At 44.0% G+C, this 15,244-nt stretch overlaps 2 protein-coding genes across 5 annotated transcripts in view; one reads left to right on the top strand and one right to left on the bottom strand.

Moving 5' to 3' along the window:
• Positions 1-217: 217 nt before the first annotated feature.
• On the top strand, positions 218-8,177 carry ift27 (intraflagellar transport 27 homolog (Chlamydomonas)). 4 transcript variants are annotated; one of them, XM_030352038.1, is made up of 7 exons: positions 218-413; positions 679-758; positions 3,083-3,142; positions 3,361-3,420; positions 7,186-7,303; positions 7,640-7,716; positions 7,935-8,177. In XM_030352038.1, exons 1-7 carry the CDS (start codon positions 380-382, stop codon positions 8,040-8,042), a joined length of 537 nt encoding a protein of 178 aa, XP_030207898.1. In that variant the 5' UTR covers positions 218-379; the 3' UTR covers positions 8,043-8,177. The 4 variants fall into 4 exon arrangements, with proteins under 4 accessions (XP_030207898.1, XP_030207897.1, XP_030207896.1 ...); XM_030352037.1 differs by having other exon boundaries at positions 7,607-7,716; XM_030352036.1 differs by lacking the exon at positions 218-413 and adding an exon at positions 429-562.
• Positions 8,178-12,396: 4,219 nt separating this feature from the next.
• The window catches only part of cacng2b (calcium channel, voltage-dependent, gamma subunit 2b), a 47,349-nt gene continuing 44,501 nt past the window's right edge, over positions 12,397-15,244 (bottom strand). The window contains exon 5 of the mRNA XM_030352606.1: positions 12,397-14,803. Within this exon, the coding sequence (XP_030208466.1) occupies positions 14,274-14,803 (530 nt within the window). The 3' untranslated portion in view covers positions 12,397-14,273. The remainder of the gene's footprint in view (positions 14,804-15,244) is intronic.

Below are 15,244 nucleotides of genomic sequence, written 5' to 3'. Positions count from 1 at the left end.
TGATAACCATATTGTGTGTTGTGTGCGTGTAGGTAATCATCTAGTATCGCTGAATTAAGAAATTGTAGAAATGATCTTGCATACCTCAGGTTATTGTGAGAGTATAATTTGTTTGGACAATCTTTACGCCCACTAGCGTCGACACAAGTATATTACTCGTACGTCATCTGCGTCGTCTCTAATAACGTTGTCACACGTAGCCAATAGCAGCAGTGCTCAGATGTACGTACTCGCTGGGGGGACCAGTGAGATTGTGTTACGACTGGTTGCTAGGAAACGCGGCGTGTCCATGTTGCCGAGGCACACGGAAGACCTCGAAGCCCGTAAAAAGCATCGGTAGATCTTCGTAATCGTAGCGGTTGCGAAGTCGTCGGTAGAGATGGTGAAGCTGAGGGCGAGGTGCCTGCTTCTAGGTAGGTTGCGTTGCAGGTTCTATGCGCAAAGCTGCGCAAATGGTTCTCCTCATTGGACTCGTACAGACTGAACTCACCGATGGGAAATAGTATAGCCTTGGAAACTATATTGTTATTGTTATTGAATGGGCTAGCTACAACATCTAAGGGTACACGAGGACCTTCATCCTACCTTATGATTCAAGATAACTAAACACCACGATAACTCAACCTGCAATAATTTATCTTGGACTAGATTGTGACTGTGCTATGTGTTTGTGTGCAGGCGACGCGGCGGTGGGTAAAAGTGCCCTATCCCAGATGTTCAGCAGTGATGGGGCACACTTCCACAAGAACTACAGTATGGTGAGAGAGTCAGGGTTATGTTGGATAATATAAATGTTATCTGACACGACATCATTACCTCTACACTCAGAGACAATGATATGCCAAACCAAATATAGGTTAAAGGTCAGTCATTAATTTCGATTATTTCGACTGCTAGGACATTAATGCAATCCAAGCCTTTTCAAAATAAAGACCTACTAGAATTAAAGATGTCATTATGAGCAGGTATGGGTAAGACATCTTGCCCTTATAGATAGGCATACCGCAGGTTAGACTACATGCGTTGTGGATCAAACCCAGTACTTTTACTTATCACTATCCTGCCCCGAAAGGAGAACACAAGAATACATAGAAAAGAAACGTCAAAATGAAAGTTTGAATGAGAAGAGATGCTGAGCAGACTTGGTTGGGTCCAGGTCCTAGATGAGTTTCTTGAACCTGTTCACAGAATGAGGAATGATTCTCTTTATAACATACTTGCTGATGTAGTATCACGGGGCGGTTGGATCGAGGCAGAAGCTGCCAAAGCTAGTGTCCACTATATATCACATGTCGGAATGTTGGATTTGAAGATAATCGCAACGGATTGCGATCATCTTCCTTGTTGGATGATTAGGTTGTGATGACTCCTCGTCACCACTAGCAGGCAGTGTTTTGTTTAGAGTAAGAGTAGGTTTACTGCACAGGCTAGTCTCTACCTTAGATTAATGTGTGTGTGTGTGTGTGTGTGTGTGTGTGTGTGTGTGTGTGTGTGTGTGTGTGTGTGTGTGTGTGTGTGTGTGTGTGTGTGTGTGTGTGTGTGTGTGTGTGTGTGTGTGTGTGTGTGTGTGTGTGTGTGCCTACATAATTATGCATGCAAACATGTGCAGCACTTGCTGAGCCAGCTGTATTGGGCATTTTAGGGTCACATCAACATCAATAATTAAATCGCCCGGCTTCTAAAAGACCACTAGCACAGGTAAACCTCCCCTCTCACACACACACATCACCGTTGTTATGCAGGCATAGACACACTTCCTCCACATTATGGTGTTTTCCTGAGCTCCAGAGGCTTATGGCCACCACCCGTTAAGTTCTACACTCCCAAGGGTATAGCAGGCACCTCTGTAGAGCTCACCATGGCTGTTATTGTACGCCGTTATCATAGAAAATACAGATATTGTACATTTCGACGTGTGGCGCAAAGGATCATGGGACTGCTTCAGTGTGTGTGTGGACATGTGTCCGTTGTTAATCCCTGTGCAGTAAAAGCTGTCGTTCTGCAGTCGCATCGCTGGTGTTGGTGGTCTTACTTTGTTGGCCGATCAGTTGTGATCAAAGCGGCACTCGTTGCTCATTGGCTGTGGGAAGACACACACTCTCAGGAAGCCGCGGCGGGCGTTTGAAATCTCATTCCACACCCCTTGGGTTTAAAGCAAACAATTAAATCATAGGGTTGTGGTTGTGGGTGAATATTTCCTATGGAATACTACCGCTTTATCTGAACATCTGCCTGCTTGCATGGGTGTAAAAAAACAGGCAACTGGTGTGCCTTTCTACTGCCAGACACTCCAACGCTCAACCTATCTTGTGTGATCTGTGGTTAGGGTGTAGGACATTGTTTGTGAAGCTGTCTTCCCCAGCTAGCTTCGGAACAAGGAGGAATGATGTATAGACTGATGATCTAGCCACTAGTAATGCGGTCAATGAAGCTGCTTCAAGCTAGCCAAGCCGCTAATTCCCTCTTCCTGAGTCTAGTCACAGAGCGATACATCAGCCTAGTGTCGGAGCTAACCAACTGTGGAGGTTTTATGCGACGGCCAGTGTTCTCCACTCCTCCACATAAATCAGAAAAGCCTCTTTCCGAATCTGTGCGCCATCGTCTTCTCTTTGCTTTCTTCTCTTCTTTCCCCTCTTCTTGTCTCTCTCCTCTTCCCTCTCTCTCTTAATCTGAATATATTGTTTATATATTATGATGTAGTCTTCTATTACAAATGCATGCTTTTGCATTTGATATATTCCCATGATAATAAAAGGGATTGATTGATATGTAGGGGCATCCTTTCTAAGAGTATAACCACATAGTATTTATGCTGTAGCTTAGGATGTTTTGTGTATTTCTGTCTTAGCCCATACGGTATATAGCCATATAGACAGTCTGTATACAATGCACCTTCCTAGTGTTGACTAATACATAAACAAGATGATGATGTTGGCACCCATGGCACGAACAGCGGTGGGTTTTATTTATGGCCAATGAGATGAATAATTACAGCGAAAGTTCTTGCCAAGTTAACGTAGAGAAATCCTAACGTCTCAATGTTTTATTCCTTCCTTCTCTTACCTCCTCTTGGTTTAATTAGACAACGGGAGTGGAGCTGCACACTAAGTGTGTCAACATCTCCGAGACCACAGACAGCGTGGTAAGCCTCGAACAACACGACGCCAAACCAACTCCATCTAGACTACCAGTGTGTTGTATGCGTCCTCTCTCTTCAGAGTTGGTATGCTACTCGAAAAAAACTTTTCCTTTGATTTCCTTTGGGATCAATTAGGTATCTATCCATGTGCTTATCTGTTGTCTTTCCTAAACCAGATGACTATGAAATTGTACAATGTTAAGTCATCTCTCTCTTTCTAGGAGCTGTATATTATAGATTCTGCTGGGAAGGAAATATTCCAGGACTTCTGTGAGAAGATGGTATGTGCCCTGTCTCCCTACACTGTTATAACGGAGTAAGATGTGCTTGAGTGTTACCAATACAAGGCAATGATGCGTCGATCAGCTGGTGAGCCAGCCCCGTCCCAATTAGTCCTTCAACCAAAATGTGTTCAAAGTTAGGATACAAACACTAAGGCATGTTAAGGTCTTGAAAAAGAAGGCAGTCTTTAATCCAACATAATATATGCAGAGCAATATGAAAAGAGAGGCTCAGCCAACATAGGCCACAAAACTACTACCAACAAACTAACTAATCAACTAACTAGCTGCAATACAATAACATAACAATAACTAAGCTAACTTAGTGACAAGGCAGGTAAGGTCTCCAGCAAAAAGTGAGGGAAACTGATAACAAGGAGTGACAAAGCGTTAAAGCATTATGTTACAGCAACCAAAAACATGTCCAGAAGACCTGGCTGAAAACGAGGGAGGCATCTGATTGGCTACAGAGAGTTCCTTGTTGAAAATAATGCCTTTGTGAATCCAGCCACGTCAGGAGAGTCTCAAAAATCCACATATAAATACAGACCAGTTCACACACAAATGCAAACAAGTTCACAAATGAAAAGCGTCTTCTAAATTCAAGTTTAACAGTTTGTATATAAATGTAACAACATCCAAATACATTTCAATGAAAATTGCAAATATTTTTTAATATATTTATGGATTTATATTACATTTATTTAAAACAAGGTACATTTGTGTGTGGATCAGAAATGTTTTTTTTTTTGCATATTTGCACTGGGAGGAAATGCCCAAAACAGAATAAAGTGCAAAAAAAAAGTCGGTAGTAATGATTATGATGCCGCATTGTGCTGTGAATTTTTGTAATAATTATAATAAAATAAAAATAAAAAATCAGTTTTTTTTATTTTTACATTTTTTAAATGTGCCCGATTATGCTGCCCCGTGCCAGTGGTGGCACGCGAGTCTAGGGTTGCCGACCCCTGCGTTAAAGACTTAAATGCATAAGTGGACACAATTAAATAATTAACACAGGTATAAAAACAACCAAGAATTGGACATGTCGCCGCACGTACATTTTCTGAAGCAAATGTTGTGGTTGCATGAGCCAACTGGTCGTATGCGCAATATTCTTTGAGCATGCTAACATGCTAATGCTAGCACTCAGCATAGCCACCCCCCCACCCCACCTTACGCACTTATTGTAGGGTGTATGTACGGGCAGTTAATGTACGCACTTATTGTAAGTTGTACATCCTTGCACTTAAAAATAGTACTTAGCATGGTGCATCATCTTATCCTAGCTAGCTTTTTTGTATACGGTGGAAGGGGTTAACCTAGCAATTTTCAGTGCTTGGCAATTGGTTCTACGAACATCCCTACTGTACCGACAGTGATATATTGTTTCTCTTTCTTCTGACAAATGTACTTATTGTAAGTGACTTTGGATAAAAGCGTCTGCTAAATGCCCTACATTTAAATGTAAATGTAGCAAAGCTATGGAGCAAGCACGCCAAGTTTCAAGTCCCTGGGCCACTTTGAAGCAGATTTGGGAATGATTGAATAATGGGGCTGATAGTTTTTGTTTGATGGTGAGTTATAGAGCCCCCTGTCTGCCCCTCCAGCTGTACTTTTTTTTGGAGACCTGCTTACGCGCCGTTTTCCAACTTTGACAACTCTGAGTTGTTCACCTTAGGAATGGTTGAAGTCAGCGTTTCTTTCACCATTGACTTACGTTATAAAAATATAGCTTTGTAAACAGATGCTAATGCCCTGTTTACACCTACCCGATAGTGGGCCCCGATGGTGCCCGATGGCTAAATCAGCAGCTATCGTTATAACATCGGCAAATAGCGTGGTTGCATCGGGAAACACCGTTACTCTTCCCGGGAACATCGTTAGACAACGGGAAGAAACGGGAAGAAATGCTCAATGATTGGGCAACATCGGGCAACATCGGCAAAGAACGAACATGTTTGTTAATTTTGGGTCTATCGGGGTAGAATCGGTTACCAGGTGTTGCTATGGGCTAATCGGCTATAATCGGGAATAGAACGGGAGTATAACGTAAGACATCGCAAATCGTTCGGGAATTTTCCTGGGCACATCGGCTATATTCGTTAATCTTCCGCGCTTTATCGTGTTTTATCGTCTTTATATCGGCAACTTCAACACACGAAAGACCTTCGAGAACCCTAGACAAATAACGATTGTGAGTGAACAGATTGTGTTAAGGAAGACCCTCAATCTGCCACTTGGGTATAAATAGGGGGTGATGGATGGATGTCTTTTATAATTACGGGGTACATTGCCCATTTAGAACCGGCGTTCTATTATTATAAAATCGCTATTGTAATATAAATAAATATATAAATAAATATCAGTCTAAACCAGTCTCCCCTTTGCCTTCTCCAGAAATGACGCCAAACGCGTCATTTGACGTGTTTGGCGTCATTCGAAATGACGTCAAATGACGCCAAACGCACTTCGGGTGTCTTCCCTGGCATAAATCGTTATGTTATCGTTACAACATCGGGTATGTGTAAATGCTACCCCGATAAATTGACCCGTTCATACATTTTTAGCCCGATGTCACCCGAATCACCCCGACTTCCACATCGGTGGTCCATCGGCCATTAGCGGCCATTAGCGGGATGGTGTAAACGGGGCATAAGTAGTAATTTTTTATTGACACTTTGACATCATTATTTTAGCAATCGACTTGTTAACGATTGATTAATAGTTGCTCATTATAATAATACTATTTGCCTATAACTCGGCCACAAATCTGACATTTTAAACAGAACAAAAATAAAAAAAAATAGCGGGTCAGGTATGATAAGGGAGCAAGTGTTCCAAATGGTAGGTCATTTGGGTTTACAGGTAAGGTTTTTTTCTGTACTTATTTTTCGTGCTACAGAAAATATATATCGAGACGGACCATATGGGTTCTTGAGGCAAAAAGATTCAGCATGTCAAATATGAACACCAAGTTTCAGAAATGTACATAAAACAGGGCGCGGGGTGTGGCCGTTTAGGTTTGACCGTGAGTTATGGAGTCATATCCCCCTGTGGTCACATGGTACCAAACCTTTTGAGGCCTCCTTACTTCTGGTTTAAATATGTGTAGTTCATTTGACAACTCTGATGTCTTCACGCTGTGGTTGATTATAGGCTTTTTGCAACTGATGAACTTTAATATTATAAAAAATTATCAAATAAAACGTATATATGCCTGGTTTGGTGGTTTGGTGTTAATCCCTCAAACTTGAAGGAATTAGGAGGAAGAATAATCAAAGGATGCATAATAACAATCCCAAAAGGATGGCTTGCTTTGCAACTATAATTAGCGAATAACTAATGACACCTGGTGGAAAAAAACTCAAACTACACCTCAACAAAAGGACTAACTAACTAACGTTCAAAATGTGAATTTATAAATCCTAAATAAAGTTTCCGGGGATCAACAGTTCAGTGTAGGTAACCCAACAACTAGGGCATTATGTAGTGTAGGGTTAGCCAAACAACTAATTCACTGTTTCCTACACCAGTGTTTCTCAATCAACCCTTGCATGTAGCTGTAGAACAAAAAATATTACATAATTCCTCAGCCACAATCATACCAAGATCATATCAACGCTAAATGTAGATGATAAAATGTTCCTAGAAATTGAATTTTGGTGGACAAAGGCGTACCTGAGTTGAACTGAAGTGTACGTATCTAGCTCTGGCTCTTCTATGTGCTGTCCGCCCCTAACCTCCCCCTACTCCCTGCTGCAGTGGGGTCAGCCGTCGGTGGTGTGTGTGCTGTTCGACCTCACCAGCCAGCAGTCCTTTGACAGCTGCTCCCAGTGGATGGACCGGGTGCGGGCCCACTGCAGGGGGATGCAGCTCCCAGGTGGGGGGATGTCCACCCTAGAGCCACCACACACACACATAGACGTTGAATGCTAAAAACCCATACATATGGACGAACATAAACAAACAAACATGAACCCACACATACACACACACATTCACACACGCAAGCACACACAGACAAAAAGACAAATTGATACACAGACACACCCATACACATAAAGACAGGCAGGCAAACATTGTTGGCACCAGAATGCTGTTTTCATGAACTACGTGTGTGTGTGCGTGTGTCTTTGTGCATTTTTGTGGATGCATGCTGTGTGTGAATGTGTGTGTGATGCAGGCGTCCTGGTTGGTAACAAGTCTGACCTATCAGAACGTAGGGAGGTCCAGACGACCGTTGCCCAGGAGTGGGCTCAGAGCCAGGGCTTGGACTACCACGAGACCTCCGCGGTGAGCCACGCACGCATGCACCCACGCACACACACAATCATGCGCAGATAAATAAGTCGACGGAAATTCAAACAACTATAATTTGAAGTGTGTGTGTGTGTGTGTGTGTGTGTGTGTGTGTGTGTGTGTGTGTGTGTGTGTGTGTGTGTGTGTGTGTGTGTGTGTGTGTGTGTGTGTGTGTGTGTGTGTGTGTGTGTGTGTGTGTTGTGTGCGTGCAGAAGGAGATGGAGAACTGTGAGGCTCCGTTCCACAGCGTTGCCCGGGCGTTCCACGCTCTCTACCAGGAACGCAGAGAGACCATCCGCAACCTCCATATACCGCCATAGCCCTCCGAGAAGACCTTTCCCTTCTGAGCCACCTTTGTAACCCTTTGGCCTGATGATTTCACATTGTTTTACCACTGGTCGCATTGATTGAATTGATGTAATATTTATATATAAATAAATGGTATGAATACATCCTCCCTTTGTCAAGTCTATTCTATATTCCCCTGTCCATTGTGTGTTCATAACGGCATCATATGAAGCAGAGGATCAGAGCAATATTATTTAAGTGTGTGCGTGTGTTTGTGTCTATCTGTTTAGGTGTGCCCAGGGTAAGTGTGTGTGTGTGTGTGTGTGTGTGTGTGTGTGTGTGTGTGTGTGTGTGTGTGTGTGTGTGTGTGTGTGTGTGTGTGTGTGTGTGTGTGTGTGTGTGTGTGTGTCTACTTTGGGAACCATGCCACAGGGAATCCAATATACACAGACCCATCCCATGAAGAGCCATGCATAAATCAGTTTCATTAAGATATCATTATCCCTTAACCGCCACAAAAGAGTGCTTTTAATGCTTGCCATACCATACCTGCTGCACACACAAACACAATGTGGGATTCAAACTAACAAACCCTTCAATGGAAATTTCTTGTTTTGGTTGTATTTTTGTGAAAATGTTTGTCGTTTTATTCATTGCCATGATACCTTTAATACAGTATCTTTATAGTTTAGTCCTTCGACTCAGCTTTGATTTAATTTAACTTTTGGAAGGTAACTGCAGTAGGTCTGAATCAGCTTCCGAGAACCAGAAAGTCTGCTAACTATTGCCACTCTCCTTGTTCTTCCTGTCCTTGCGTGCCCTCTGCCTTCCTTTCTTTCCTGTGTCAAACATTGCCATTCCCCATCTGTTACTCCTGTGTTCATTCCTAATTAAATGTCTTCTCTTCACACTGTGTCTCTGCATGTCAATCTCCAGCAGCAAGCAATGTTTGATCTCTCTTCAGCAACCAACTGAGAAATAAAAATATGAAAAGTAAAGTACTGTTGGAGTGTTCTGCTCTTAGCTCTTATCTGAGTCAGATAACCATCGTTGGAATTAATTAAGCACACACATAAAAAAAATGCATTGAAATGAAATAAGCCTTCTGGCCTATGCCTAATCCCCTCTCTCTTTTGAATTCTCCCCCTTCCTGACATGTCTGTCTAGCTCTCTTTAGCACAGTGTGTTCCCTCGCCTCTAACCGCCCCTGACCTACAAAGTGTGCTAATTGCAGGTAAGGCAGAACCCAGCATCTGCTCCCCAGCCTGCTAGCCTTCTTATAGGCCGCACAACAACCACTAAATAAACCCCAGCCTGCTAGCCTCCTTATAGGCCGCACAACAACCACTAAATAAACTCCAGCCTGCTAGCCTCCATATAGGCCGCACAACAATTGGTTAATATCAACTCCATTGCCCAAAGTTCTCTGTTCTCTGAACTTCTTTGAGTCGATTATCAGTCTGCTAGCCTCCTTACTAGCGGCACAACTACACAAAGTAAACCCCAGCCTAGCTTGACACAAATTAAGTTAGGGTCAAGTTAAAGTGGATATGCGTGATAAAAGTTAATCAGTAATTAAATGTTTGAAATGTTTGAACCTCGGCCTCCCTCAATTGCGGAGCATGTCACAAATAACAATGCAGCATGTGAAGCACAAAATAAAAGCCCTCTCTTTGAAAGCAGAGTATTTTAGGCTGCAGCTATTAGTATTCAGAACACAGTGTTGGCTGAGCATCGCTCCACACAAGGTCATCCAAGCAAAACCAAACTGTTTGCCGAGGTAGGTCTCTTTGGAAATAAACATAAAGCCTGTCCTGTAACCTCCCACCAGAGGGGGGCGACGATGGTGCAGCGGTCTGACTGAAGAGGATGCTGCCAACTGTTCCAACTCCCTGTGCTCTCTCTCTCTCTCTCTCTCTCTCTCTCTCTCTCTCTCTCTCTCTCTCTCTCTCTCTCTCTCTCTCTCTCTCTCTCTCTCTCTCTCTCTCTCTCTCTCTCTCTCTCTCTCTCTCTCTCTCTCTCTCTCTCTCTCTCTCTCTCTCTCTCTCTCTCTCTCTCTCTCTCTCTCTCTCTCTCTCCCCCACCTCCTCTCTCCCAGCTCCTCACTGATCACAGCAGTACTGCAGAGAGACATGCCAGCCACTGTGATCATTACATGGGGAGGGGAAAAGGGTGGGGGTGGGGGAGAAGAGTGGGGGGGAGTAAAAGGAACATTCTGTGGGACACTACATAGGCCTATCCATTTACATTTAATTGTATCTCATTTATCATGCACATATTTGTATATAAAATGTGGCTGAATTATAAAGGCACCTTTGGGAAATAAAGCTAATGTTCTCCAGTTGTTCAACAAGTAGAAATGTAACAGCGTAAAAGACTGTGTGTGTGTGTGTCTGTGTGCGTGTGTACGTGTGTGTAGGCGGAAGGTACCGGGATAGAAGGGATGAGAGGAGCTGTGAGCAGACTGGTGACTAAAGGAAGGATGAGAGAGAGAGACAGAGGGAGTCAGAGTGGCCGGAGAGGGAGTGAGGGAGAGGAGGATGGGAGAGCGAGAGAGTATGCCCATGAACAAAAAAGAGAGAGAGAGAGGGAGGCCGATAGGCAGAGAACTGAGAGAATACTAATCAGGAGGGATTGTAACGGAAGAGAGTTACAGATTGGGAAGACCGGTGCTAATCTGGAGGTAGGCATGTAACTCTTCAGATTTAAGATCATACTTTATTCCATCATACACTTTCAGTATATGTTTAAGTAGGGTACGATGCAGAACGGTGGCTCATCCTGCAGGCGAGCTACCCGTGTGCTCATTATGCCTTGTCATTGCGATTCAGATTCGATTCCAAACCTGAATCAATCATACCACCAGCCTACGGCCTGAAACCATGGACTCAAGCTCCTTGCAAAATCAAATCCCTCCATTGTAGTGCACAAGGCACTATGAGTGGTGGTCACCTGTCCGGCTTTTCTCAGTCAACCTCCTCATAGCCACAATATCCAGTTTTCTTGTCTGACAGATTCCGCTGGCTCACGAGAAACTTAAGGACGACCCTGAAGGCCCTAGTATACTTATAACAAACGTGTGTGTTATCATTGGCTGCCCTGATTTCCACCAGGTAAAATATAGCCAAGGGGATGTGTGGGTTGTTTGTTAAAGTTGACTACGGTCTCTTTGTCCTTGTAGTCCCTGTTTACATATGTGCAAAGTCCCTCGCAAACTCAACAAGTGTTATTCTTTAGTTTACATGTACCAAATATTAACACATATCATGCTATGATCACTTCAGGGGACCTGTGAGAAAGGTTTGAAAATTGTGATAGAGCACCCTGCACAAACTTGGTGGCTATGCAGTGTTTCATTTTGGAGACAAACTGGCCTTTTCGTCTTTCCAAACACACCATTTTTTGTCTGAAGTCTATCTGGGTTTTTGCAGTTCGGTATTGAAACTGCAAAAACCCACTGCCAGCCAATGGCTGGCTGTGAACACAAATCTGACCGGAAAGGGGAGCGGTGGAGAAAACCCTGTAAAAGCAATGTGTACAGTCAGACTTGCATCCATCTCTAAGCAGAAGAGTGTCATTAGGAAAACTCACAGAGGCTTACAGATAGTCTGTGGACATTAGGGCTTCAAATCCAGAATCTTTTTTCAGCTGGTCTAGCCAATCAAACCAATCAATATCGCCTGTGTATTCCAAGATTAACATTTCTGATTGTTGTTATGTTTTCTGATGCACAGTTCTCCACTCCTCTGTTGACCTGCGTTGGTTCCTAGGAAGCCCTTCATCTGGTCAGGTTGGGAAACCCCAGGACTGGATCACCTAGCATCACTAGCAGCACTTACAGAAATAACACAACGTTTGGTGGACATTTTGTCAAGCATCGTACAATAGCATAGGTGGCCACCGAGGGAATCAAATTCCTAACCCTGGCAATGTTAATGCCTTGCTCTACTTGGTGGGCTATAGGACCACTTATTCAACTCCACCTTTTGCACTTCATCAAGTCTTGTTCCATGCAAATATTTGACTCCACGAAATGTTATCTTATGTATGGACGTAAGGGGCAACTCAATACAATTCAAAACAAATAAATGGAACGACAAAACTCTACCCCTGAAATAACAAAGTCTTGAATGTGAATACATTCTCTCTCTCTCTCTCTCTCTCTCTCTCTCTCTCTCTCTCTCTCTCTCTCTCTCTCTCTCTCTCTCTCTCTCTCTCTCTCTCTCTCTCTCTCTCTCTCTCTCTCTCTTCAATATGTAAATGAGTGAATGGAAGAGAAGGCAAGGTAGTGTAAAGCTGCTCTGGGCTAACTGTGAGCTAACTGCAATCACAGCATATGATGGAGACAGGTTCTGTTCCAACACCACGCAGGGGGGAGGTGGAAAGTGGTTTCCAATGTTTTATTCATTGTCAGGACTTAATGCATCCAGGTTCAGAATCATTCAGTTTTGGCACCTTGAAAGACATGAGGCTTTTTTGTTCCTCTTTTAAAATACTCATTTACAACCACACAACTCCAAACTATTAGAAAACAAAAGCAAAATTAAAATGTGTAAGACGAAAGCCTGTGCGAGATTTCAAAATAAAAACTAAAATAATAATGAAACAGAAATAACAAATCTTTAAAAATATGACCAGTTTTTTTCCTTAAAAAAACAAAAATTATTTGTTCTTTAATGTTTGAATTGATTCACTTGGAACGCGGAATGAAGCCCTGCACCCAAACAACCCCAATCCCAACGAAAAAAAACGATAGAAATAAATAGACACAGTACATTAACATAAAGTTCTGCTTTGTCACAACCACCTGCGTAAATCCCATTCTCTTGAATACAATTTGGCTCCGTCTAAAAGCAGATTGGGTAATTTGGATTAGCATGCATGTAAATCATTTTTTTTGTCTGTTTCGTTTTTTGTTTAAGTCACCTTAGCTCAAACAGCCACGCTCTCCCTCGCACATATCGGAGTGTTTCGGTTGTTGCGTTTCATTCGCTTGTCCAGTTTAATATCAACTCCATTACCCAGAGTTCTCTGTTCTCTGACCGCCTTCGAGTCGAGGCGGGAAACGATGCCAATCGTTAGCGTCCAAACAAAGATGGCCGCCAAGACCTTTCCCAGAAGGTGAAATAACGTGTTTTAATTATTCCTTTATTTATTTATTGTAAAAGTATGTAATAACATGTCAAGTATGAATCAATTATCCATTTGCCAAGTCATCTGTGTGCTCAGCTACTTCCTGCCAGCAACCGGCCAATCAAAATGAGTCCTCAGCAGTTTCGATGAAGACTTCACGTTGTTTCACGTACACGCAAGTCTTTTGTTGTCCTTTTTTCCTAGTTAGTATTTCTGCACCAGGGAAGTCAAGACTTGATTGATACAACATAGATATTCATGTCTATAAAATCAATACATATATCAACTCATATGTTTTAGTTGTACTTTACGTGTGTTTGTTTTGAGTTTTTCGTTTCGCGTTTTTAAATTGCTCCCTGCCTTTAAAAAAACCTCTGAACCGCACAAATGGTTCACAGTATTAACGCGAAGTAAGGATGAAATCAAGAAGGAACAGCAACTGAAGAAAGAGTCGGGTGGGGGTTGAGGGAGAGGTGGGCGAGTCGTCTGGAGCCTTTGGGCTTATGATTTGGAGTGGTGGGAGGAGGGGGGGAAGAGGGTGTCAACGAATCAAACGCACATCCCCAACCGTAATCACACCAAAGGGAGGAGGGGTTAAATCCCCTGATATGTCACGTCCGTGAGGCAGCCAATCAGAGGCCCCACAGACTCGCCCGGACCCCGCCTTCTCCTTACACCTCCACCCACCCTTAGAATCTTTACAAACATATTCAAATTCATTAAACAACGGTAGATGGGGAAAAAAATCATGCATTTTTCTTTTTTTTTTTCTGCATTTTCTTCTTGCCGTTTGTGTCGGTGTGTGTTTGTTTTGTTTCTCACAATGGAAATTTCACATCTCATGGTCAGTGGAGGCCCCTCTATGGGGACCCAAGGTGCTCACACTCCCCTCCTCCTCCCCACCCTTCCCTCCCTTTTATTCACCATCTGTCTTCCTCTCGTCTCAAGCTCTCCTTTCTCTGATCAATCCCTCCATCACACAACTCTAACCTCTATTCTCTCTCTCCCCTATCCTCGCTTTCCCTCTGAACTCTCCCTCTCCATCTCTCTCTCTCCCTCTCTCGCTCCTCTCCCTTCCCTCTCCATCCATCCCTATCCCTCTGTCTCCCCCTCCCCCCCGTCTCTCTCTCTCATACGGGTGTGGTGCGGCGGTTGGCTCCATCCTTCAGGTCCTTCTGGATGCAGTTGTGGACCTGCAGGAAGTTGTGGTCCCTCTCGGTGGTGTTGGAGTTGTAGGTGGAGCCCGGGTCCAGACTGGTCTGGCCCGCCTTGGGCAGCGTGTACATGGACAGCTCCGTGGACGGCAGCGCCGGGAAGCCCTTGAGGCCCACGGGCGACGCCTCACGGGAGTGCGAGGGGTCCGTGGAGCGGGACGAGGAGCGGGAGCGGCGCCGGTAGCGGTAGCGGTAGCTGGGGATGCGCGAGATGGTGGCGGCGCCCTGTAAGTAGTCCGCGGCGCGCGCCCCCACGCGCAGCTCGCGGTGCCGGTCGATGAACATGTGCACGGCCAGCACGCCCACCATCTCGGCCATGATGAAGGAGAGGGCGCCGAAGTAGAAGGACCAGCCGTAGGAGTAGCTGTTCTTCTTGGAGTCGCTCTTGGACGGGTCGCCGGCGTTGGCTGAGATGTACACGATGATCCCGATGATGTTGCTAAGACCTGCGGGGGAGGGGACCACGCGTCAGGGACACGGTGCGATGGGAACACATTGGATTTATGTAACACATTTGGAACTCGTTTCCTGCATGTCACCGCTTAGGAATACAAGAGGAGCGTTTAACGCGACGCATAAGTAACGTATTAGGAAGACGCTAGGCGCATGAAACGCATGAGGAACACGCTAGCCACATGGAACGTATTAGGAGCAGGCTAGGCACGAGGAACAAAAGCTGTGCATGTCAATGTCATGTATGTCAATGTTGTTTCTTAAACATTCTCTTGTTGTTTACTTGGTTATCTCATGGCTTGGCAATGTTTTAAACTGATGTGATGATAATGAAAACGATGTATTTGAAGCCCAAGATTTATATGTGAACGTGTGGAAGACGAGTGTTGTACAAGAAAGTCAAACTATGTTTTAAATGTATTCTATAGTTCTAT

The sequence above is a fragment of the Gadus morhua genome, chromosome 3 (assembly GCF_902167405.1).
Source record: "Gadus morhua chromosome 3, gadMor3.0, whole genome shotgun sequence".
Taxonomy (NCBI): domain Eukaryota; kingdom Metazoa; phylum Chordata; class Actinopteri; order Gadiformes; family Gadidae; genus Gadus; species Gadus morhua.
This window is presented reverse-complemented; position numbering and strand designations above follow the sequence as displayed.